The 25,386-nt window shown below is 43.3% G+C and overlaps 3 protein-coding genes across 8 annotated transcripts in view; 2 read left to right on the forward strand and 1 right to left on the reverse strand.

Annotated features, from left to right (window-relative positions):
- Positions 1-3,923, forward strand: part of spred1 (sprouty related EVH1 domain containing 1) — a 28,541-nt gene extending 24,618 nt beyond the window's left edge. For all 5 annotated transcript variants that reach the window (XM_076108497.1, XM_076108498.1, XM_076108495.1 and 2 more), the window contains 2 exons: positions 1,409-1,564; positions 1,722-3,923. In XM_076108497.1, the coding sequence (XP_075964612.1) occupies positions 1,409-1,564; positions 1,722-2,414 (849 nt within the window). In that variant the 3' untranslated portion in view covers positions 2,415-3,923. The remainder of the gene's footprint in view (positions 1-1,408; positions 1,565-1,721) is intronic.
- A 4,824-nt stretch (positions 3,924-8,747) lies between these two features.
- fam98b (family with sequence similarity 98 member B) lies at positions 8,748-11,748 on the forward strand. Its single transcript, XM_076107965.1, has 8 exons — positions 8,748-8,911; positions 9,101-9,249; positions 9,333-9,461; positions 9,563-9,738; positions 10,010-10,090; positions 10,182-10,298; positions 10,412-10,579; positions 10,678-11,748. Exons 1-8 carry the CDS (start codon positions 8,874-8,876, stop codon positions 10,957-10,959), a joined length of 1,140 nt encoding a protein of 379 aa, XP_075964080.1. The 5' UTR covers positions 8,748-8,873; the 3' UTR covers positions 10,960-11,748.
- A 127-nt stretch (positions 11,749-11,875) lies between these two features.
- ptpn21 (protein tyrosine phosphatase non-receptor type 21) lies at positions 11,876-25,072 on the reverse strand. 2 transcript variants are annotated; one of them, XM_076107963.1, is made up of 20 exons: positions 24,897-25,072; positions 23,797-24,098; positions 22,365-22,534; positions 22,054-22,151; positions 21,061-21,128; positions 20,876-20,946; positions 20,366-20,453; positions 20,152-20,237; positions 19,809-19,896; positions 19,447-19,526; positions 19,222-19,329; positions 18,464-18,524; positions 18,184-18,265; positions 16,516-18,023; positions 15,912-16,052; positions 15,140-15,358; positions 14,626-14,754; positions 14,303-14,537; positions 13,952-14,112; positions 11,876-13,802 (listed from the first exon to the last, which is right to left on the reverse strand). In XM_076107963.1, the coding sequence occupies exons 2-20, from the start codon at positions 23,974-23,976 to the stop codon at positions 13,674-13,676; spliced, it is 3,702 nt and encodes a 1,233-aa protein (XP_075964078.1). In that variant the 5' UTR covers positions 23,977-24,098; positions 24,897-25,072; the 3' UTR covers positions 11,876-13,673. The 2 variants fall into 2 exon arrangements, with proteins under 2 accessions (XP_075964078.1, XP_075964079.1); XM_076107964.1 differs by lacking the exon at positions 19,222-19,329.
- Positions 25,073-25,386: the final 314 nt, after the last annotated feature.

Here is a 25,386-nt window from a genome sequence, read left to right on the forward strand (position 1 = left end):
GCAGTCTAGAGGGAAGGGGGGGGGGGGGGGGGCAAGTGGAGGAGAGGGAGAGGGGAAAAAAAGAAGAGAAAGAGAGGGAAAAAAAGAAGTCAAAGGAAGCATCTCTTAGCAACCACAGGACAGTAATTACTGTAGCAGCAGCTGGGAGCAAACCAGATTTCCGCTGTGCGTTAAAGCACTGGCGTGGGCTACTTTACACACGGCACTGACTAACCAGAGCCAGCAGCCTCCTCCACACGCAGAGCAGGGAGAGGGAGAAAGAGAGGGTGGGTGAAGGAGAAGAGAGGAGGACTAACCCTGCCTTGATGAGGTCGGGGTGTGTGTGTGGGAAAAGAGGGACAGCTAGCCAGTGTGTACAAGGCTTTGAATGTGGTTCGGATCGAAACCCGTACGTGTAAAGATGCCTCGGAGTGTGTCCACGTTTGTCTCTTTCTGAGTGATATAACCTTGAAGACCCTTTTTATTTTGCAGTTTATTTGGATCATGCTCGGACAGTTTATCTGTAGAGGCTGTATTGAGACAGAAAAGTACAACTGAAGTTTTGAATTGAATCCCTAATTACACAAAATGGTTCTGCTGAGATAACGCTGGACATGAAATATCATCACACAGCTCTTGATGTAATAGCTCTCTCTCATCACCTCTGCACGCATGAATCATGAATAGCCATCACTTTTTGATGTTGTTGCCATGAGTACTGAAGTATTGGACCACTTCGATTGGACCGATAACTATTTATTTTAATTCTAGAAACACGTTATTTTTTCTGTTTATATGTTCAAATGTGTCCGATGCCGACAGTGGCATTCACAAGATGTTATTTATAGACACCTCCTGATCGGTGTCAACAGTGAGCTTACCTCTTGTAATTATGAGATTGTTTGGCGTGAGGAAGGAGGCATGTTCGCTCCGCCTCACACGGTTTCCAACGCTTCTCTCTCTCTCTCTCTCTTTTTAATTCGCATTTTCGTGTGTTTGTAGATTTTTTTTTTTTTTTTGCATCAGTTAAAATGTTTGTGGGAACACATGCAAGGCTGATGAGAACTCTGAGTTCTTAACAGAAGGGCCTTGAGTCATCGCCACACAGCACAGTCCTTTGGCCAAGCGTGGGCACGGGATGCCCCCTGGTGGTTACAAGTGGAACACACACACACACACACACACACACACACAGCCTACACATCCAAAGTCAAAACGGTTGTTGTCAAGAACTGAATGGATCGAGCAACGATGGACTGTGAGAACCATAGATATTATGGGCATCAACCAATACTTAAGTCATATAACTAATTAATTGATGAATCATGTCGGATGTTTTTTTTAGTCTCTTGGATGCGTGTCCCTCAGAGGGGAAACGTAACATGTATTAGAGTTTTTCTTGACTGACTCGATTTGTTTTGGTCTCCAGGTGTGTGATGAGCCTCCCTCGATCTGTACCCCAATGAAAGAGTCCTTCTCTCAGCTGAACAACATCGTCTCCACCGAGCCGTTCAGGGGCTGCTACGTCCGCGCCCAACCCTTCGACGAGTTCCCTTCCAGCAACCGCCGCTACCTGCCTCCACAGGTCCGCCCCTCCTCCACACAACCAATCCAATCTCCAAAAGTTTGAATTACACGCTCGTGAGATAAAATGCAACGAGTGAAGCGTTTAATTGTATTTAGTTACAACAGGTCATTTAATTGTCTTTCAGTAATCCAACTAATTCTCAATTTCTCTCAAGGTCTCCTTTAAGTCGACTCGTCATGTCAGTTTTCACATGGAGGAAGACGAGATCGTTCGCATCAACCCTCGCAAAGACCTGCTCATCCGCGGCTATGAGGACTACCGCCACCCTGTCATGTGGAAACAGGAGGCCGACCGCGAGGACCTGGACTTCCCCAACGCCTTCCACAAACTGGACAGTAAGAAGTGCGAGTACCTCTTCCCCGACGGCCCCTGTGGGGACTCCCACTCTGGCCCCGGCATGGGCATTGGAACAGGTATGGGGCTGGGTCTGGGCAAGGACACGGCCATCAAGACTCAGCCCTCGCCCCTGCACAAGAAGGGCCGGCGGCGGCGAGAGGACGGCGAGCGCTCGCGCTGCATCTACTGTCGGGAGATGTTCAACCACGAAGACAACTGGCGGGGGCAGTGCCAAGACGCCCCCGACCCGATCAAGCAGTGCATCTACAAAGTCAGCTGCATGCTGTGCGCCGAGAGCATGCTGTACCACTGCATGTCCGACTCCGAGGGCGACTTCTCGGACCCCTGCTCGTGCGACACGTCCGACGAGCAGTTCTGCCTGCGCTGGCTGGCCCTGGTGGCGCTGTCCTTCATCGCGCCCTGCATGTGCTGCTACCTGCCTCTGCGCGCCTGCCACCACTGTGGCGAGGCCTGCCGCTGCTGCGGGGGCAAGCACAAGGCCGCGGGGTGACCTGACGACGGACTCTGGGACACCCTCAAAGCTTAGCTAACACAGGAAGTGGATAAAAGCGGAAAATTAAAAGCCGGCATCCTTTTTTCATTCCCCTCTCAGACGGGGTGATATGTTGTTGATCCCCAGCTCTGAGGGCTTTTGGAGATTTCAGTTTGTGTTTGTCGCCGACAAGCAGCAGTGGAGGGACAAACCATATGCTTTGTGGGAGCTCTGAGCATCAAGCTACGTTCAGGAGCTTAATCTGAGGAGATGAAGAGGAGGCAGCATCCAGATTAATAGACTTGGAGATGTTACTAAACACACCTGTATACACACACACACACACACACACCTCTCTCTCACATTCACACTCATGCATTGACAAAGCCAGGCCACAAATGTCAGAACTCTACTGCGAGAAACGTGTAACTTTATGAAGGAAATTTGTCTTTTGTACAGAGAGCGACAACTTAATGACAAAAAAAGAAAAAACTATTCTGCGTTCAGAAAAAATACTTGCTGTTTGAGTATGCTAAAAGGGATATGTTCTTGCTTTTTTGTGAATTTACAGTTGGGTAACAGTGGCCTTTCCGTCACGGCTTAAGCATTTGATGACAATGTAATTACTAGACAGAGAAAAGTGCACTAGAAATGGTATCCCCCAACCCCGAGTAAAGGTAGCCCTCTAAAGTTCTTGCGGTAAATTAACAACCATTTTAACATTTGAGAGATGTTTCTGTGGCGGGTGAATGGCCAATTCCTTGTTTTCCTTTACATGGAATGCTGAAAAAAAGAATCAAAAGGTAACAGCTTGTTTTTGGAGGTACTGCTCGGCATATCTTTTGACATTCACTAAGATGTCAAAATGATGACCTTGCTTTTCCCGAGGTGATTTGGACCATTTGATTGCATTCCAAGCTAAAGGGATCGATTCCACGATTAGAAGGGAAACGATGGTAATGACGTTACCATGCCGAGTTCCCCAAAATAGTTTTTTTTCCCCAAGTCATGAAAATAGCATTAGAACCTCTTGAACCATTTAAATTGAAACTGATACATGACAATTTCATTCACTCCAGTGGATTTCAGTTTTAGTCCAGTTATTTACTGCTGTAGTGAAATTGGTGTTTTTTGTTTCTTATTTGTTATTTTCCTGCTCATTTTTATAATTATTTGTGGAACAAAAGCTGAAATGTTGCTCAACCAGCAAGTTTTGTTTCGGTGAGTAAAAAGGGGGTTTCAGTGCTCCTGGGTTAAATGATGAGGCACTTAAATTAGGTCATTCTTTTTACCGAGAATCCTTCAGATTTTAAAATGAGTCTGTACATAAATTATTCTAATGTTATCATTCAATTTGGTATTGGGGGGGGGAAACCCCTCCTGAAAGCACTGCTCTCCAAGCTTTGGTTGCAGCACCCTCTCCACATTTCCATGTTTGTCCCGTGAATCCGTTTCTTTCTTTATGTTTTGTTTAATTTTGCCCTCATATCCTGTTTAAATGTAGTATTTCTTTGTCTCTCAAAAGTCCACCGCTTCCGTGAGTCTTTATTTAACAGGCCCTGAATGAATGACATTGTTTCAGGAATGCTGAGCATCTTAGCTATTAAAAAAGAACATACAGGTGTTATGTATGTGGATGTGTGTGTGTGTGTGTGAGTGAGTGTGTGTGAGTGAGTGTGTGTGTGTGTGCGTGCATAGGTCTTCATATGCACTGTTGATCCGGTGTCATGTAACGTCCCCACTGACTGTGATTAAGGCTTTGACTTGTAACAGCGTCTCGTTTCCCCGCGAAGCATCAAATCAAACTGGGAATTCACTTATTTGCTTTCTTTCCGAAGGTTAGATTGGAAGATCGGTTACACCGACGTGTCCGTCTGTAACGCTGAAGCTAGCAGCCACTTAGCTTAGCATAAACACTTGAAAGGGCGGCTAGCCTGGCTCTGTCCAAATGTAACTACTCTGCCTACCAGCACCTGTAACGTTCACTGATTAACATGTTACATCTCATTTGTGGAGTAAAATGACAATTTGTGGTTTTAAGGGGGGGGGGGGGGGTCATGTGTGGGACTATTTCCCTGTTTCCAGTCTTTATGCTAAGCTATGCTAAGCTAAGCAGCTGCTGGCTCTAGTTCCATATTTATCAGCTAGATATGAGATTGATATCAATCTTCTTCTCAGTTAACTCTCAACAAGAGACCAAATAAGCATAATTGCCGAACGTCAAACTACTCTTCAGATCTTTTGGGGTAACAGGGACACTAGTTGTGTTTGAATATTCCCTCCAACACGAGTAGAACAATTTAAAATGTAACGTCTTTCTCCCTAAAACCATTGTTGACTTTAAACTAGTCTGAACAACAACTAACTCCCAACAGTGACACCAGTTCAGTTTGGACGTCTAGCTGCAATAACCGACGAAATGATCCCAAACGAAGGCATTGGCATGTTTGAAATTGTGATTCACCGTAACAGATATGCATCTCCTCTCACCTCCCGTCACTCCTGATTAAAAAAAATAATGCAGTGGCACCTCGGTCACGACAAGACTGGATTTCAGGAGAAACGTTTATTTTCCTAACTCCACCCCAACCAACGCTCCCTTTACTTTCTATGCAAACTTTCTAAAGTGGGAAACACATTGACCTCTCTGCAGACTGAGTCAGTGGCGGGACAGGACACTTTACCGCCCAAACCCCCCCTGGTACCAAACTCCAAACGACCTGTAAATACGTAACACTATATTTAAGTTCTGATAATAATCCCAGCTTTTTTTTTTTTTTTTTTTTTTTTTTTGTCTTTGAAATTTTAAAGATAGAGATGTATTTATCATTGCTGTCAGCATATACTGTAGCTTCAATTGACAGCATTATGTACATAGGTCACCTTTTAGTATTATTTCACATTGAAAAGTAGAGGGCGTTTGTGATGGAAACTACTATTGAGCTTCTAATAAGAGTTTCTCTCTAGTTCTGTACGGTAGAAGGAAGGATAGTGCCTGTATAACACGGTACAGTAGTGGCAGTCCACTTGTTTCAAAAGTTTGATATATATATATATATATATATATATATATACATACACGTATACATACGTGTGTATATATATATATATATACACGTATACATACGTGTATATGTACTATATATATATATATACACACACACACATATATACATACGTGTATATGTACTATATATATACACACACATATATACATACGTGTATATGTACTATATATATACACGCACACACATATATATGTATGTATATATATATACATATGTACATATAAAGCTGCTAGATACAATCACTAATTTTATTGTGTTGACAGAGAAAATCAGCTATGAACGACTGTTAAACCCTAATTCTCCAACAGCATATAACCATGACAGTGAGTTTTTAAATGTTTGATTGCTCTGCTTGATGAAGTGGACACTTGTGTGTGTGTGTGTGTGTGTGTGTGTGTGTGTGTGTGTGTGTGTGTGTGTGTGTGTGTGTGTGTGTGTGTGTGTGTGTGTGTGTGTGTGTGTGTGTGTGTGTGTGTGTGTGTGTGTGTGTGTGTGTGTGTGTGTGTGTGTGTGTGTGTGTGTGTGTGTGTGTGTGTGTGTGTGTGTGTGTGTGTGTGTGTGTGTGTGTGTGTGTGTGTGTGTGTGTGTGTGTGTGTGTGTGTGGTTGGTTGGTTGGTTGGTTGGTTGGTTGGTTGGTTGGTTGGTTGGTGTGTAACCAAATGTTTGGTTGGTTGTCATATTCTCCCATTGTAATTGGATTTCCCTGCATTTTTTAAATTTGTTTTTTTTGCAAGCTGAACCAAGGTTTGATGAACCTGATTTAAAACTTGCTGGCTGAGAAGCAAAATGTAGGACGTGCATTTATACAAAGTGTAGAGAATGCTGAAATAACACTTCTCATTCTGCATTAACCAGCACAGTGCAACTTCCTGTCATGTACTGTATTATATATGCAACATGTGTCTGTCTGCTTTAATATATATATATATTTTTTGACCTGCATTATACAAGACTTCAGTTTTAACCACTTTGCTGCTAGTCTTTTTCTCCTCTTTCAATCTTGGAAATTGTGCATATCTTTGGGAATGCATACAAGTATACATTATTGACATTGTGTCGATTAAAAAAGAAAGAAAGCTATATAAACATGTTTCTCTTCAGTGTATTGTTTTAAAAGGTTACTTTTCACAGCAGTTGAGTGGTTATGTTTCAATTCTCCAATGCTTTGGTGCACTGATACTATACGTAATTTTTATTTTTTTTTCATCTTACAGCGCTTGATGTAACATTTATGTGATTAGTTCTAAATAGTGGAAGACATTTGTGTTTTGAAACTTGCAGTATAAATGGTACTACTCTTAACTATTCTGTAAACACTGCCTGTTTTCCTTTCTTTTTTCCTTTATTTCACTCTCTCTCTCTCTCTCTCTGTGCATATTTCTTTCCTGTGCATCTATTTTTTTTTTTTCCCCCCTTGAAGTTTCTTCGTGCCATCGGCTTTCACATCCTGACAACCTCAAAAAAGTGCCTCACGTCCATCCTAGTTTCCATTTTTTATAATTTAACATCTCTCGTCCTGGTTCTATTGGTTCCTACACGTCTAGGTATTTCTTCTCATGGTTCGAGAATACCAAGTATATGATTTATAGTCCCAATAACTCATGTCATAGTTGTATTTTCTTTATACAGATGTAGCTCGTTACTTTTCATAAATATATAATGTAAATATGCATACATATGTTTGTAACTGTTTTTATGTTACATCATACACTTGTAATTTGACATATCAAATAACATTATCATAATAAAATGGTGAGTTTTAATCTTTTGCTGTGTATGCTTCATTGTTTCTTTCATTCCTTTAGTGTAAAAAGAACAAATATAAGTGTTGCATAGTGAAGACAAACCGAGTGCTCATGCTCGAGTGTTCTGTGAGTAGGAGCACATTTGAATAACCTTCTTCCTGCTTTATAAATACTAGAAGTTCAACTGCTCCAGACTAAAATCTCCAGTAAATTCTACTTCTGCATTTCAAAGATAGACCCTTTATGTGTGTAAAAGCCAGACGGATACATTTGACCAGAAATGTCAAAAGTGGAGCTGAAACAATTTGTAAAAAAAAATACCCGATAATCAATTATCGTGTGGGTTTAAGTCAAAAATGCCAAACATTTGTTGGTTCCAGCTCCTCAAATGTGATAATATGCTGATCATCTGTTTTATGTCGTTGTATACTAGATATGTTAGAGAGTTTTGGACTGATGGTCGGGCAGAATAAGACGTTTGAAAATGACATCTTGGGCTCTAGGAAATTGTGACAGGCTTTTTTTTTTCTCTGTAATGATTAAACAGGGAAAAAAATGAATTGATAATGAAAATAATTAATAGTTTCAGGTCTGTGTCCTGTTTGCTGGCTCTAATTTGTCTTTCAGGTTGTTGCTCGTCAGCTGATGAGCCACACCTGAGCCTGGTGGGAGTTCCAGCTATGAAGACTCCTGAACAGGGATATCAGCTCTTCCTTGGCTGACACGGCTGCTGTTTAGTTTGTTTCAGACATTTTCACACATCCACACATGCTGATATTACTGATTACCGACTCCATGTTTGTTTAGTTAAGTTTATGTATTCTTTAAATATGTGTTTATCACTTAACTCGTCTGGTCTCTTATTCATGTTGCAGCCTTTGATCCGGGTTGTAACACATCTTTCAACAGCACTTCTTATCCTCATATTACTGAACAAGAGATAGTGTGTTATGTGGTGTAAATGAACTCTTAACTGTCAGGGAACATGAATGAAAACTAAAACAAGCATTTACAACAACTCAATTTCCTGAGTTTATGCCTTTACTCCACTACATTCAGGACATCAACAGGACAATCATGTATTTTTTTTATTGCACTACATTTAACATAACTGTACTTGTTACTTTGCATATTCATATTTTACATTCAAAATGCGATGGGATCATAAAATACAGCTTATGTCTGGTAAAAATCTTACATTTTAACCTCCAGGAACTCTGCTTTGTTTTATCTCGCCAAAAACAATGCATTTAAGACTTGAGGATTTTAGAGAATGTTCTCAACCTATTTCAGCAGCGTTGACAGCATTCATCTCACACATTTGAAGATACACATGTCCAATTCCAATTTATTTTTTGTCAATTTAACACTGAATAGAGCTATCCTTTACAGTTACTTCCTGCTCTTTTATAATACATTTTATAGCTGTAATCTGACTTTTAAAGGGCCGTTTTCTTTTGTGGTACAGAAGTATTTACCGAGTACTGTGGCGGAACCATAGATTCAACATCGCACGTTTCACTCCGGCTCACATACGCGACCGGAACAGTAAGGAGGCGTGAGAGTGCGCGGAAATGAGTAGGGGCAGAATCTGTAGATGTTGACATAGTTTTATCCGTAACATGTTTTCAGTAGACTAACTCAAAAACCTCACGGATTCAGCGATGGAGTGCGACATTTTGGACTCGTTAGAGCAGCTTGGGTAAGCTAATTTACTGTTAGCATAGCACGCTACTTGTTTAGCTTTCAGCTCTCATTCAAAATAATGTTCTCAGGCTGCGTGCTTTCTACAATATGGAGTGGCCGCAATAGCTAGTCGTGCAGTAGCTATACGTATATTTAACACCTGTAGGTGTCGAGGCTTATTTGACCACCTTGTCACCTTCCGTAGCTATGACGGTCCTCTGCTGGAGGAGAAGGTGCTGCTCGGAGCCGCAGAGGGAGGCCTGTCGTCGCCTGAGTATGTGGACCTGTGCAGGTGGCTGGCATCCAAGCTAAAGCCGCTGTGTGATCTGGAGGAGAGCATTACTTCCGGTCCAGGTGAGCCACATCCATTCACACCTGATTCTGACGATCAAAGCGTTTTTGTTCCTCCCTCATGAACCCTGTTTCCCCATCTCCAGACGACATGGACAGCCTTCAGGTGGAGATGAGTGGTCTGCTGAAAGAGTTGCACTGTCCTTATGGAGAAGTCGTGTCAGGGATCCTTAAGGGCATTGTACGAAATGCAAAAGATCATCTCAAGTGTGTCTGTATGTAATCGAATCATGCTCCTTATTTCAAGCATTGCGCTACAAGCTCTCTGTGTGGTCAGTGAGTTATTTAAGGATATGATGTTTTGTTTCTCGTGAAGTGTTCCTGACCTCTGAGCTCCAGGCAGCGCAGATCGTGATGAGCAGAGGACTCGCTCATAAACAACAAGAAGAGAGTCCGGTGCATCAGGAACTCCTGGCAATCTGTGAAACCCTGGACCTACCAGAGCCCAGAGGACAGGACGCAGCTGGAGTTTTATCTCAAGTCCAACACAAGGTGGGACTATTTAATGCTGTTTAAGTACATTTATATCTGGGCCACCAACATTGAAAGGGATGTGTTTTTGGGGGCAGCAACTGTGACTCTATGAGGGACCTTCCTTTTGATTCTGTCCCTACTTAAGCAAAGGCTCAATTAAATGTCAAATGCATTTGTCTTGGAGGCACGCATTGATTCGCACCTGTTGTACTGTGCTATTTTAGATCGCTGCATTGTTTTTCCTTTTTGTATTGCGGTAATGCATTAAATGCATTGTGTGTGATTGTAGGTGGAAGAAGTACTTAAAGATCTTCCAAATAGCTCCATTGGAAACCCAGTGCTAAAGAAATCTCTATGCAGTGAACAATGGGTAAGTAGATGAGCGTCTAAACAAACCACGTCATATGAAGTGCCTTTTTAATTGAACTCATTTGTCTCTTCTTCTTTTTTTATCTCTGCAGGAGAAGTTGCACAACATAAACACAGCTCTGTCTTCAGAGTACGAGTGTCGGCGCAGGATGCTGATCAAACGGCTGGATGTCACAGTTCAGTCATTCGGGTGGTCAGACAGAGCCAAGGCACGTTTATATAACAATCACACTGTTGTTTTGCACTCCTTCTCCATCACAGGGGAGTCTAAACTGATGACAATTATGTGAGAAGAAGCTGATCTTATCTTGTGGTTTGTCAGGTAAAGGTGGACAGCATGGCCAAGGCCTATCAGCCAAGGAGGCACTCTCTGAGGCCACAGTCCACAGTGGGTATGGCTGAGCTGCTGGCGGCCAGAGAAGACATCTGCAACGTGGTGAAGACCAGCAGCGGCTCCAGCAGGGAGAAGACGGCTTGTGCTGTCAACAAGGTATAGAATAACCTTTCCCTCTTTCCAAATGAATGGCTGAAGTCTGGTGCTTTTATTTTTGACGAAACATCATCTCTCGTCTTCTCTCTTATCCACAGATCCTGATGGGGAGAGTCCCAGACAGAGGAGGACGTCCCTCAGAGATACAAGCCCCGCCTCCTGAGATGCCACCCTGGAAAAAAAGACAAGATGGAGGAAGAGGGGGTGGCTGGGGAGGAGGAGGTAGTGGAAGAGGTGGTGGTGGTGGATGGGGAGGTGGTGGTGGTGGATGGGGAGGTGGTAGTGCAAGAGGAGGAGGAAGAGGAGGAGGAGGAGGAGGAGGAGGAGGTGGATGGAACCATGGAGGACATGGTGGAAAGAGAGGGAGGTACCAGTATTAATTTCTACTGATTGATCGTGTTTTTTTAAGTCATCAAAGTGTAATGAACATTAACTGAATTACTTTTTAATGTACTGACAGTAAAACATCTTGATTTTAGATTATTTATAATGCGCTTATTTTTTATTATCAGTGTTTTATTTTGCTTTTTTCATTTTCTCATCAGTGTTAAGTCAAAAGAAATACCACTCATTAAAAGTACTTTTTTGTACAACATCACCATAAGACTGTCTATAATCATACTACTGCCTATAATCCATACTACATACTGATTCTGTTCACTCTGTAAAAGTGACTACATGTCGGTACTTAAAACTCAGTATGGGAACAAAAGAAACCTTGACTTTTGAGTATGTTGAGACTCTACCACAATGGAGGAGCTGCTCACAACTGGAAAACTAAAATTCTTTCAAATGTTGGGGAACAAATGCTAACTGGTAGATGAGTGAATACTTTGTACAATTAGTTTGCAGTATGGATTTGAGACGGTTTGTTTTTTTCACTGAAGTCGAGGGAACAAAAACACTACATTTCTTTTCAGCATAAAACAAGTTTACCATGAACATTTTTGCCTTTTTAAGTTGAAGTTAAAGGCGAACGTAGAAAAGACTAAAGAGTCGTCAGTGTGAAACCCTGGAGCTGAGGACCCCAAGAAGTTTCAAATCTGTATTTTACATTTCAGACTAAAAAAATATAATCTTTCACCTCATTTCCTTGAAGATTCTGTACCAGCCGTGATCCCTTTTCACCTCTGAATAAATGTAATAAAGATCTCTTCCAATGAAATGAACACCTTCTCATGTTGATGTAACAGATACTGCAAGCAGCCATTGAGAACCACTGGCTACTTCCTACCACAAGGTGGCACGATAGATTGATGTAAACAGTAAGTTATCTTTAACGGAACAGAAACAAAATGATATTTCCAAATATTTATTTGCTGAAAAGATGTTCTACACTCTTTCTTCCCCATGGCATATCATTTTGTGTTCAATAGATACAAGTTTATACATCGTTTGTACATTATCCAATATTCATAAAAGATTTTTACATTGTGTACATTATGAACATACCTGTACATGGACAAAACTGTTACACCGTGGCCACAAAAATCACTCTACGTCTCCACACTAAGACTCAATCAGTATGTTAAAACACAAAACCTGAAGCAAATTCATACGAGGCGGACCTTAAGATCCAGTCCAAACGCATCTCATCAGTGGAGACGCATTTCCAGTTAAGTCAGATCACTGCCCACGCATGTGACACCAACGCACACATCGGGACACTGAGGGATCAACAACCGCTTCACTTTGGCCACATTATAAATTAAGTTGCTGCCTTTTAATTGATAATACAGGCAAATTATTTCAAATTGACATTGTTAAAATATGTATTTGACTTCATGTAAACTTTGCCGTGCCTGCAAGCCTCGTTCCGTTACGGGTCAACTTCACAACTGGGGCTCTGAAAATATTCCCTTTAGCTGCAGCGGGAAAGGAAAGTGTTCGATAAGAGTCAGCAGGAAGTGTCTGCACCAAAGCCAACACGCTGCACAGCACTGTTCATTACACCTCAATAGTGTCAAACGGCCTCACGTCCTTGTTTTTATGTACTTAATGACACAAAGGCCCAACTGTCAAAAACTTAAGGGATCTAAGACTAATTCAAGAATGATCATTTTTGTTCGCAATACTTGTACTTCTTGCACGGATGTTTCTTAAATGTATCAATTGGCAATAATAAACACTTCACTGCAATCAAACAAGCATTAAAGGACACATCTCCTTCATACTATGCAGATGTACAGGGTAGATATATCGGCACTTTGTCTTGACAAAATATATTGATTTTGTTCACTTACAGCACTCTGTTCTCGTGATAAAAAAAGGGATGAAAAATAGAGTATAAAAATTCCAGTTTTACACAAAAACCGCCGTCGTTCTTTTTCTTCGTTCGTCAACTCTATATTTCTGGAACCTGTGCAATGTTTTTCTACTTCGCATCAATCCAGTGTTTAACAAAGACCAATCCATCGTCTCCCACCGTCTTTCTGGACAGAGAACACATCTGTTGTAGATAATGTTCGGTGGGTTCCAGGGCTTCATGAACATGAAGATTGCTCGTGTATGGTGTACATTAGCATCATTCTGTTGAATGTAAATCTATATATTGTTATTAAGTTCACTGCAGGGACAAACCCCTGCCTGTACCACCACATGATGAAGTTAAAACCCATCTGAAGCCTTTATCCACTCTGTCTTCACTACTGCAGAAACGTCCTTCATTATCAGAACCTATAGTGACCAAACAGCAATCAAAAACATACTTATTAAAAAAAAAAAAAAAAAAAAGCGACCTTTGTCAAATGAAACTGTTTTTGATACACATCTAGAATAACGATTCTCTTCAAATGCAGCATCATTGGTTCATTATGTACAGCAAAGTACTGTAAAAGTGCTGGGCTTTATTAAGCAATAATGTATGTAAAAATAAGATATATAATACTGTTTAGCGGCAGGTCATGCTTCTTTCTTGTACTTCCACACATCCTTCAGCCTCGCCTGGTTTAATACTTGCCCCTTTACGGGGTCCACCAAAACACTGACTGCTGCAGTGAATAGAATCGTACGGCTGCATCATCGCAGTGCAGTTTGGTATAAATCGGGCTCCAACTCCACCCCGTCACCTGTGACCACGGACAGACACTTGTGCTCATATGAGCCTGGAGTTGCGGAGGTACTGGATGATGACTTTGTAGATGAAGGTGTACTGAGACAAGGTCTGAACCATTATCATCCTCTGACGACGTAGGTTTAACAGGTATTTGGGGACATCTAGCACCTGAAAACCAGACCAGACTTTTAGTATGAGAGAGAGGCAGCAGTGTTTCATCTTAATACACACAGATGGCAAAGAAAAAACACACCACATGAGGTCCTAAAAAAAAAAAAGCTGTAGTGCACAGGTGTTATTTGAAGTGAGGAAGTTACCTCATTGTGCTCCAGACAGGCTATCATGATCTCAGACAGGATGACCACACCAGTCCGTCCCACTCCAGCGCTGCAGTGGACCAGCACCGGTAGGTTGGTGTTCTTTGGGTCACTGATGCTGTTTGTGTGTCTCCTCACAGACTGGATCTCCTCCAGGTAGGCTGGAAAAAAAGACAAGAACACTCACGATAATTTAATACAGCAGTGTTGCCAACGAGCTTTGGAACATTTAAATGTTCTTTTCAATCTCAAGGGTTCATCTTCCTTAGTCATCTTAATTTCCTTCAAAAAAGTCCTATTTTCAGTCTTCCAGGTTGATATCTGATGACCTTAAAAACAGATCCCACTTACTCAGGAAGCCTTTCAAGTCCTCAGGGCACCCGTGGTCCGGCCAGTCTATGTACTGCAGGTGCCAGACCGTTCTCTCCTGGCCCGTCAGGAGGTGTTTGATCTTCAGCCCCGTGGTGGCGTAGCAGCCGGACTCCGTGCGGAACCGCGTTGTGATCTTGAAGCGGCCGTACGTCACCGTGTTGTGTCGCGAGCCGAGTCTGGGCCAATACCGGAAGCTCTTTTCTCGGCCGCTCTCCTGAAGGATGACGTACAAAAGACGTAAACCCAGGTAATGACGAGGAATGAAATATGTGGAGCTGTAAATAGGAAAAAAATCAACGCACCTCTTCAGCGGTGACCATCGCGATGATGGAGACACCCTGTTCCCACACCATCTGCCAGAAGTCTTGACACGTGTTCGACAGGGGACCCTGCGAGGCAATGTAGCTCCACTCCTGTCCACCTACTGTTATCTAATGAGACGAGGAGATTCTTCTTTTAGCTATTCAGTATTGCAGAAAGAGTGGCAGCAGAGTACTTCTATTGTCTCAGACTTGATGGTGAAGGAGTGAATGTGACTAAGCAGCCGTTATTGACCCACCCCACCCTTATGAGTAGCATGCCTTCTACAACAGGAGTATTAAAGAGTTTTCCATTAGTGTATTTTGGGAAGCTGCAACGTGGTTTTTCGCTTTGTGGTGCACATTGGATTTTGTCATTATTGCCCAACCCTAAATTCACAGAAATAACCAAAGGAAAGGAAACACTGCATTTTCAGCAAATGCCAAAGTCATGAGCACTGTCATCAAGGTAATTTGCCAAGAGTTAAGGATTATGATACATCTCTGCACAACTTACTCTAACGTGTGATGCATTAATGTATCCCGTGTTGTTCTCTTTAGTGGGAACCAGCTCCACTCGGGTGTCATCATAAGGCAGGACGTCCTGGAAGCGGTTTTTATCGCCGCTCTCTGGCAGCTGGGCGATGGTGCACCCTCCTGCGGGACGACGCTTTGGGATGCTCTCGTACTCTTTCAACAGCTCTCCCCTCTCCATATGATGCTCTAGAATTTTACACTGACAAACACACAAACAAGGAAACACCTCACTACCACGGATAGTGTAGTCCTAACGCATGAACAAGTTAACTAGTTAAATCTATTTAATCTATTTATATATACATAAAATGACGTGATGTACAGTAGCATTCCCTGATATTTTCATCATTAACAAACACTTGCAGCACAGATATACATACAGAAGTTGTACTTTCTATCACTGCAGAAGAGAGGACCTAGTCTTTAGTGGTGAATGCTGTTGCAGCAGGATACACCAAATATTTTATTCAATCTGTTTGATTAATTGATCTGCTCCTTAAAAAAAAAAAAAAAAAAAAAAAAAAAAAAAAAGCTATTTATGTGTCTGGAATTTATCGTCATTGCCAAAGCAGCTAACATCAAGATTAACAAGGCTGACCAGTTCAGCTGCACGTTAACGTCTGCAACCAGATCGTCGACTGAGACTTTCATTCCCAATACACAAGCAACACGTAACAAATCTCACATATCTCAAAAGTTTCCGTTGACCGAAACTAAACATAGAAACTGTCAAAGACTCGTAAGTGCCCTACCCTCTCGTCATTGGAGGCTCTCTCGGGCTCATCCTTGACCGCTTCGCTCATTGGCTGCCTGGAAACCGACAGTCCGTTGAGATGTGCCACCTTCAGAGGGCCCATCTTCTTCACCTCTGACCGAGCTCCTTTCTTCATACCCTGGTGTGACAACAGAGTAGACACAGAAACAGTGAGTGAGGGCGAGTGTGTGCATGAGCCTTGGCAGTGAGGAAGTAAGTCTCCAGGAGGGGCGGGACACGGCAGCCTCGCTGGGTGTTTACCGAGGGAATGTCACCGCTCCGGTTTTCTGACTACATACTTTCAATGTGTCATTCGAAGCCGGGCAATGAAACCACTTTCATTACTAGGTACATGCATACTCATGTGATCCAGACATGAGGCTCACACATGAAATAAACCATAGCTACAACCCACTTTTAAAGAAAATACTGATAATGTGCAGTGGGGGCCGTTCTTTTCTTCTTTCTGGAACAGGGTTCTCTAAAGTATTACAGCGCAACTAAAGTCTCAGGAGGTAGCATGGAGAAGTACCTCCATTTCTAAATGTTTATTAACTACTGCACTATGCTAATGATGTAATGTAATTGGGAACAGGACTCACCGGAGGGGGCAACCCTTCTACTGTTTTCTTCCCAGGAGGCACATCAGACACGGGCCTCTTTTTCAAGTCTTTCTTAGTCTTCTGCTTGGCCTGGCCACTCAGGTCTCCCTCAGAGACCGAGGGCATAATCCTGGGCTGCCGTAAATCTGACAGCAAGTACAGAGGCTCGCTCTCCTGGATCAGAGGGTGAACCGTGTAAGTCAAGGAACTGGTTATGGAGGGGTCAAGAGAGGAGCCTATGGGATATGCGGGAGGCGGCTCTACGGGAGTGCGTTGCGTCAGAGAAGAGAGAGACGTCAAGCTTTGGTGCGGTTGGTCGGGATCAGCCGCTGCCATTGCGTCCTGAGAAAGGGGAACGTGACGCCCGGTATCTTCCTCAAACTCCTCTTCTTCACCGCTACTGTGAACCAGCATGGTGGCATCTGAAAGGGACTTTTTGTGTCCATACTGCACGTCACTCCTGTCCTCTGTCTTTGTACGTTCCAAAAACACGTTGAGCTGAGAGCCCTGGGAGCGACCGCCGCGCAGGACCGGAGGGGGCGTGGCAGCTTCGGCTGCTGAAGAAGACACGGAGCGCTCTTTGACCCTCATCCCCTCGAGACTATGCGCCAATCCGGCAATCTCGATGGAGTTCCGCTTCTGAGCGTGGTACGGCTGTCTCTGTGAGGGTCCGCTGAAAAGAGGCTCCGACACCTCTTGTAACGAGTGGGCAACAGGCAGGCTGTCCTCTTGGAATGTCTGGACTGAGTGATGCACTCGCCTCGTGATGATCAGGTCTGGGTTGCTGCTGCTGACGTACAGGTGACGCGACAGGTCCGGCGTGCTGTTGGCAGGTCGAGGGTGGGCGTACGGGTAGGGCGGAGGTGGTCGGTACACGTGCGTTCTCATGATGTTAGGGGCCGGATACTCTGGATACTGTGCCTGTTGTAACTGGACGTTTGTGAGCTCCGGGACACTAACGGCCCCCACTACGGGCCTCCTCTCTGTAGGGTAGGGATATGGAGAAGGGCTGTGGAAGCTGGAGCCGAGATGGAAGGGATAGTGATGGTGTTGGGCGGCTCCACCGTGCTCCCCTCTGATCTCTGGCTGGCTGTAAACTAGGTGGTCTGGCCTGCGGTAGGCGTACGAGTTTCCGATATTCAGGTTCCTCATGGAGTGGCTCTGCCGGTGCTCTTGAGACAAAAGCATCCCTCCTCCTGCTCCCCGGGTCTTCTGACGCATCACTGTCTCATAGTCAGGCGTGGCCCGGTAGGAAGGCGGGATAAGAGCGCTGTGGCGATGCGAGGGGACGTAGTCCGGCCTGGTGATGTCGCTAGTAATAGAGGGGTTGGAGGACATGGGAGAGGGCTGATGGTAGTGCTGGGGATTGGTTAGGGAGCTGGTACTGTGGGCGCTGTACACACTGCCGTTACGTAAACGCCCTCCGCTGTTGTATTCCAGAGGAGAGCAGTCCAGGCTGGTCTGGGAATGGTAGTAATAACCGTTCTGACTGTTCATGTACAGGTTGTCTGTGGGAGAGCAAATAAACAAGACATCCTGAAGTCGACAATGGATTAGAACTGCTAACAATTCATGGTCAACATTTAGCGGAGGACAGTAATAACTTTAAATGTCGTCCCATGCACTAATTATCAGGTTCCTATAGTCGCAAGCCCATCTCTAAGTTACCTTGTGATGATGTGTAAGGCTCTGTGAAATGACCATTGTAGTGCATTTGTGGCGGGGGCATCATGTAGGCCTGAGGCTTTGGCTGTAAATCAACAAGAGAGGGATTCAGTTACGGCTCATGCGTTCTGAATACTGTCCAAGAGAACTGTGTGCGTACGCTCCCATAGATAATGATTTAAATATACATCGTGTGTTGAAATGCAAAACCAGAAAATCATCTAGGGAATTATACAAGCACACAAGATGTGATTGTGTGTTTGTGAGTGAGCGAGGTCTTTACCAGAGATATTCTAGTAGAGGACCTCCGTCTGACTGGGTTAACCACGGCAGGCTGCGTTTGGCTGGTGGGAAAACAAATGTCGGTCAGAAAAGGCGAACCTAAACCGAAAGCACGGCTACTTACAAAGCTTCTCTCAAGAACTTACTTCGTCCTTTTGACATTTAAACTTTGACAACACAGCAAAGTGCATACCAGGACAAATCCATCAAACTAAAAAACACATTGCTCAACTCTTCTCCAGTACAATATGCAACATTTATCCTTGAGGACTCCAGCAAGCATGGTGTAATGGAGAAGGGTTGTGCAATGTGTTTCACATTTTGATTGACTTGCATTTAACAAAACGCAGTAAACTTCTTAAAAAAAATAGAGAGAAAACTGAGACATAGATCTGGAAATATCTGATGAAAGCTAGAGTAATGAATTACTATAACAGATACTGTAAAAATAGAGGTTTTCTCATCTTTATGGTGCAAATAGTGCTGAGAATAAAGATCCCTGTGGATTTTACTGCTTTAATCTCATTGATTATGATCCCCGGCTATTCTTTCTCTGGCCCAATCACACACAACAATAACTAGTAAATCAAATATTAGCTTTCTTTTACTTGGATGAAAAGTCACTACATGCTTCACCACCCAGGGCCCATTTCATACATACAGTAGAGAGCATGTTTGCTATGCAATGAGGGACGGGTGGGTGTTGGCACCTGCTTGATAGCCACACTGTAGGCGGTGGCTGATACTAGTGTTGCTCACCCCTTATTAGAAGGCAGAGAGGGACGAGAGAGCATTGGAAAGCGAGGAAAGGATAGAGTGAGAAGGGACTTCTGGGAGCCCTCAGAAGGCAGGGGGTCACACTCCTCTCTGAAGAGAGAGGAGGAGAGGAGTGAGGCTACACCAAAGAGGAGACACATGTACGAGACGAGGAGGAACAAAGAGACAGGATCTAGACTAGACATGTAAAAAAATAAAAACACTTACAGGCTACTCTTGTTAATCTTATAAAACTTGAGTCTGGCCAGACACATCCGGCACACATATTTGGAGGTTTCCATGTCTTCCTACACAAAAAAAAAAAAAAGGAGAAGAAAACTCATGAGATGGTGAGACAATTAGAACAGAGGTGGTGTTTGCTTAGTAATCTCGAAGCAAAGCCAATCCCTGTGTGTGCCCTCAAATACCTCTACGTTGAGTTTCGGCTAATGGTATGTGACATACGTAACATAGCCAAACAACTACCAGTTACAGCCACACCCACATTTTTTGCTAAATCCAATAACAAACTGAAATTTTCAAAAGGGGACGGGTGGAGAGACAGAGGTGCATTGGTGGCAGAGACTTACGGTCTGGAACTGGACACTCTCCTCTCTGTTGGCTAGTTCCAGGACAAAGAAGGACCTGTTGTGACTCATGTTGTTAATTTCATTCCACCTACACAGCCAATTACAGTGCGGGGGCAGAGAGAAGAGAGGAAAAACACATGATGTCATGGCGGCCACAAAACCGTGCAGCATTTTTTTTATTTTTTAAAGAGACTGTGGCACTGCTTTAACAATGAATAATAAAAAACACACGTAGGAGTCGATCAAAAAGATATCTAGAACTCATTATAGTATGCAGATTGAGAGCAATTCAACAAAAAGGTCAAGAATGCACACTTCTTCTCCAATTTGCTTCCAGACGTACCTAAATGAAAGCGGCCTGCCATTTTTATGCTTGACAAAGATGCCATCGAGGCAGGATCCCATGGAAACATCTGCACCTGTACTGTCCTGTTGAGATTAACGGAGAGGAGTTTCAGAACAGGCTTTTGGGTGAAAGAATACAGACTTACGGATTCAGATTCTAGTAAGCCCACGTGATACTTCTTCGACGTTTGGGCGAGACCTTGTAAACTTACCTTGGCTTGATAGCTTTCCTGGCCATAGCCTTCCATTTTCTCCACCTCCTGCATGTACAACATCTCTGCCTCTGGGGCTGATAAACCCCTAAAAAAAAAAGGAGACAAAAATGGCAACAAAAACATGACGAAACAACCGTCAAAACCTACTGAGCCGACATATAAACAAGACAGGAACACTAACAAAGCACAGCAATGCATCACCAATTTGTTATAGTGGTTACAAGTTGTAAATGAAATGGGACAGATGGAGTGATGAGAAACAGCTATCTTTTGGACTAAATGTTGAGGACAGAGTGGCTAAAAAAAGGGTCTGGTGCAAGTGTAAATCACAAGAGATGGCTTATACGTGGCCTCAGAGAGATTCTACGTGAATCCAGATGATGACAGGTAATTAAAAAGGTAGATTGTGTTTGTCTGTGCAGTATGCAAAAGCTATTTGTCTGTTGATCCACACACAGAGAACAGGCAGACGAATGCTGAGGACGGACGTCGAGGACACCTGCTCACCTGAAGGACTGATAATGAAGGGCCACTTTCTGAGTGGCCTCCTCCAGCACTCGCTCATCCTGGATCCAGTCCTGCAAAGACAAGAGTCGGGAATCGATACCACGCTGGTGTTAAAAACACAAACGAGGAAAGGACAGCAACGTCTTTCATTTGACATGTTGACCACACGAAATGAAAACGCTTACAATAGGGAAGAGTGCAAACTTCTGGAGGAACTCTTGGGAATCATATCGGTTGAAGTCTCCAAAGTCAGCTGTGGAGAAAAAAAAAAAAAAAAAGGACACACTAAATGAGTTAATACAGCAATGACACTGCTCTCTGAATAAACTCCATTACACGTCCATTTCTGCATTTAGCACAAGGCTAAACAGACGTGTAAGAGTTGCAGAATGGTGCAATGCCTTTTGGAAAGCTGCGGTGCACGATGACAAGATGGACTAATTTTAGGAGAGGAGGGGCCCCGTTTGTTAGGAAAGGGAATTGCTTCAGCGTCTGACAACGTAGAGGGCCAAAACAGTTACCGGCCTGCTGGTAACATTCAGAACTATGTCGGGTATCCCAGGCACCACCCGACAGCACAATCACAAGTCTGCATGACAACTTAAGCAGGGACTAAATCTTTAAGGGAACCTGCACGGAGTTTATTCGGGCTTTTCTTCAAATGCACACATTGCATGCTGGTCAGTGCTTTGAACACGGCTGCAGCAGTAAGTGATCTCAGCAGCTCTGCTATGCTATGCTATGCTAACACCCAGGCCAGTAGGTTGCAGCGCCTGATATAACTTTGCCAGCAGTGTTTGAGATTCTTCTCACTAGGCAAAAGTTGGAGGACGTGTCAGGGCTGCAGCTCATGCAAGGGGAGTTCACAAACACACACAAACACACCCGTGACTAATTTAACAGGCTAGTTTACATTTAATGGTGCTTTGTTAAGAGCTGCATATTACAAGAATCATGAAATTGTTCTTAGAAACCTTTGGATCAGTGATTGAACAAAGGTTTGAGACAGCTGTGTTTGTAGCTGTGTTTTTGAGAATTAACAGAGTTTGGATGCAAGAAAAGAAATGCTGTTGCACTGGTGGAGATTGAAAGGTAACGGTTTGAGAATCAATAGGCGTATTGGAGTTTATTATTGCCAAGAAACACTTTGCACAGCTCGTATTATACATTCATATTACCTTGAACTGCCAGGCTAGCTAAACGAATAGCTTGTTCCAGTGAGCACGAGATCCTTCCCTCCAGAACATCCTTCTTCAGCTGTAGGTAATACTGATACCTGTGGAGAAAGACGGGGTTACTTATGAGTGGCGGATACACAAGCAGCCAACAACCAATTATGGTGACTTCATTCAGGTTTGCAGAAATGGCTGAAAAAGGTCATTACAGAGCAAACCTTCTCAAGTGCGGCACTATTAAAATAACGTAGGGACATATTTAAAGACACAAAAAACTAGGCTTAGACAAGACACTGTCACTGATGGAACCTCACCTTGTGATCTCCTGTTGCAGTTGGTTGATGCCGGGTATGTAAAACACGACTCCAAAGTAAACGCTGGGCTCCAGCCCGTACTTGTCCAGCTGCTTCTTCAGCGGCTTCTCCAAGTCTATCCATCTCTGCTGGTTCTGCTTGTTGAAGTACCACAGGCTGAAGTAGGTTATCTAACAAGCAGAGAACAGAAGCACAAACGTTACACCCGAACAAGCACCGCGAGCGAGCGAGGACATTTTAAGACGACTAGAATATCTTGCACAACAATTTAGGTTTTACAATATGTAGTAAACGAGAAGGAATGCACGTTTACACATGGGACATATCCAACTTTAGAACAAGATTATGGAACTGCTTGAAGTCACACATCTCCTGTTTTGTGCACAAATCTGTAGGTGTTCTCCTACATAACACTCAAAACACATGTAGACCTGAAAACTCAACCACGACACACTCATCTAGATTTATGGGCGGTTGGCGGCTTCCTGCTCCGTCTTGTGACCGTCTGAACATCTCACAATGAACACTGGGAAGAAAAGTAACCCCCGGGTTCGCTGTTTATCAAAGACAACTTAGCGGAAAGAGACCCGTTGTGTTGTGCAGCCACACTCTAACCACAAGTAGAACATAACATGACTGTTCAGCAGCAGACCGCATTGGTTAGCAACTATGAATAAATATTATATAAACATTTCTCTGGTGTTTATATTTTATAATAATGTGGACAGAAATAAGACAAAAGTTAGGGGATCTAGTTGCTTTGAACGTAGATTGCAAACAACCCCTGTGACATCAGAAACAAACAATACGTTGTTTACCCTGTGCATACAAGAAGAACTACAAATGAGGGTGGAGGCATCACGCAGCACAACAACATGTCATGTCGTGCAAGTTCAGACCCGGCCAGATCGCCTGTATAGTCAGCAGTCTTTAACTGTTGCTTTGAGGAGCAACTGGAAATGACAGCATCTCTTTCAGCTCCTGTCCGACAGGTGGTTTTCACCACGGCGACCAAATGCGGACGTGAAGCTCGGTGCATTATTCGATCCCGACTCAGAACTACTTTTCTCGACCATATTGTCCATGCTCTGCGAGAGCTGACACTTGAACGTTTCAAAACGTGCATAGTACGTTTGCTAATCTGCATGATGAGTTGGTTACATACATGCATTTACTAATGTAGAGTATGCGATTCACAAATTCCTTAATCATGTCATAAACGGGACAGAGATTATGAGAGATTATATTACATAATTGCAACGATATATTATTATGAGACAGTGTAAAACTGGTTATTTTGGTTTCTGTAGTCCCGTTTCTCAGTTCCTAGTAAGAATGTGACCAAAAGATAACCGCGTCTCTGTGGTGAGTTAAGAAAAGCTCCAAAAGAGAGAACAATCAGCACTTGTATTGCATGGAAATACATACATACCTCTCTCAACTCGAGTCTCTGAGCAACTGCCTCCAAACATTCCTGCCCGGTGCTCTCCACCGAAAGTGTAAACTCAACAAACTCTCCATTGAGCAGCTGGATCCGTGTGACAAGACAGCTCTTGCTTGAAACAGTATACCTTCGAGTCCTTTTGAGTTTTAAGCCAAATGGCAAGGGCATGTTTCACACTTCTTCAAGGAGGGAGGTCTTCACTTAGTCCGGGGAAAGTCTTCTCCTCGCTGTTCCCCTTCAAATACTGCGTGAACGTTACAGACCACTGGGTTCATCATCAACAGACAGATCTGAAGAAAAGAAACGAGACAGGAAACATCTCAGTGCATCTCCAAAAACACTACAATTCACACGAAAGCGTAAAATTGCAAACTTGGAAAAAGGGGGGGGGTGATAAAAAAACAGGGTGACTACTGATCACTATAGAATATGTTACGATACTTAAATATAATCTTAGTCTGACCCCCTGAAACAGACGCCAGACCAGACAAACACTTAAAGTAACGTTAATCCTCTTAAATGTGGCATTTTTGTTTTAAATGCCAAAGCATTACAACTTTTCTAAAAGTAAACACTCTGAAAAAAACACACACATTAAAAGCAAATCTATGGATTTGGCAGCAATTGCTAGTAGGTTATCTAATCTGTGTAATTAGCGCTGTCTATAACACGGATTACAAGCCATGTTCAACGGTTGTGGTCAGATGAATCCCCCTCCAGCGGATAGTCTGATCCAAACACTGACCTGATCTGTTACAGTACGCAGCGAGCTAACGTTAAAAATCCCTGCTGCTCTCCATCTCCAACATGCATCCATTTTATTACAATATATATATACGTTATACATGAAATAACTTATCGTAACTTAACTTAAAGTTATTCCTTAGATGTGTGACATGTCCCGGCCTAACTAGCTAACCCTTCAGTGGAAGCTGTAGTGAATCCTTTAACTTTTAACCGTTAAAAACAACCAGCGCTAAATTAGCTTCAACGCTAGTTGTGCTAACATATGTTCCAGCAAATAGACGACACCCTTGGGAAGCTGACGTAGCCGGTAAATATTTTTGGGTTAAAATCGTTAACGTTACCGTTAGCCATCAAGATTCAATTTTGTAGTCCAACTAAGATTCGGTCCAGGGGGATTTTCCGCCATCAAGGTCAATGGATTACCATCAATTTGGAGATATTTTCAAAAGTGGAGACAGCCCATTGGTCTGTAGTTTGTTTGTGGATCCAGACTAATGTAGCGCCCCATGCCTCTTGGTCCGACACTTCACACAAGTTCCGAGCGTGTTTCGCTTCCTGGGATTGGAAGAGCAACAAGCGTATTCCGTCTACATCCGCGGCTCTATAGCTCCAATAACTGAGCTTCAGCAATTGAAAAATCACCAAATTAAATTGGAATGCACTCTCTCTTTTCAATTACTGCGTACAAAATGTTTGGTTTACAGTACTTCTTTCGGGGCATAAGCATCAAAATGCAGTATAGTGCCGCCATGGCGGAGGAATACATGGAGGTTTTCAGAGCCATGACATCAGACAGCTGGAATGCCGAGCGGTGAAAATGCCAGAAATGGG

This window comes from Anarhichas minor, unplaced genomic scaffold (genome assembly GCF_050575085.1).
Source record: "Anarhichas minor isolate MPS153535 unplaced genomic scaffold, ASM5057508v1 ptg000040l, whole genome shotgun sequence".
Classification (NCBI taxonomy): Eukaryota; Metazoa; Chordata; class Actinopteri; order Perciformes; family Anarhichadidae; genus Anarhichas; species Anarhichas minor.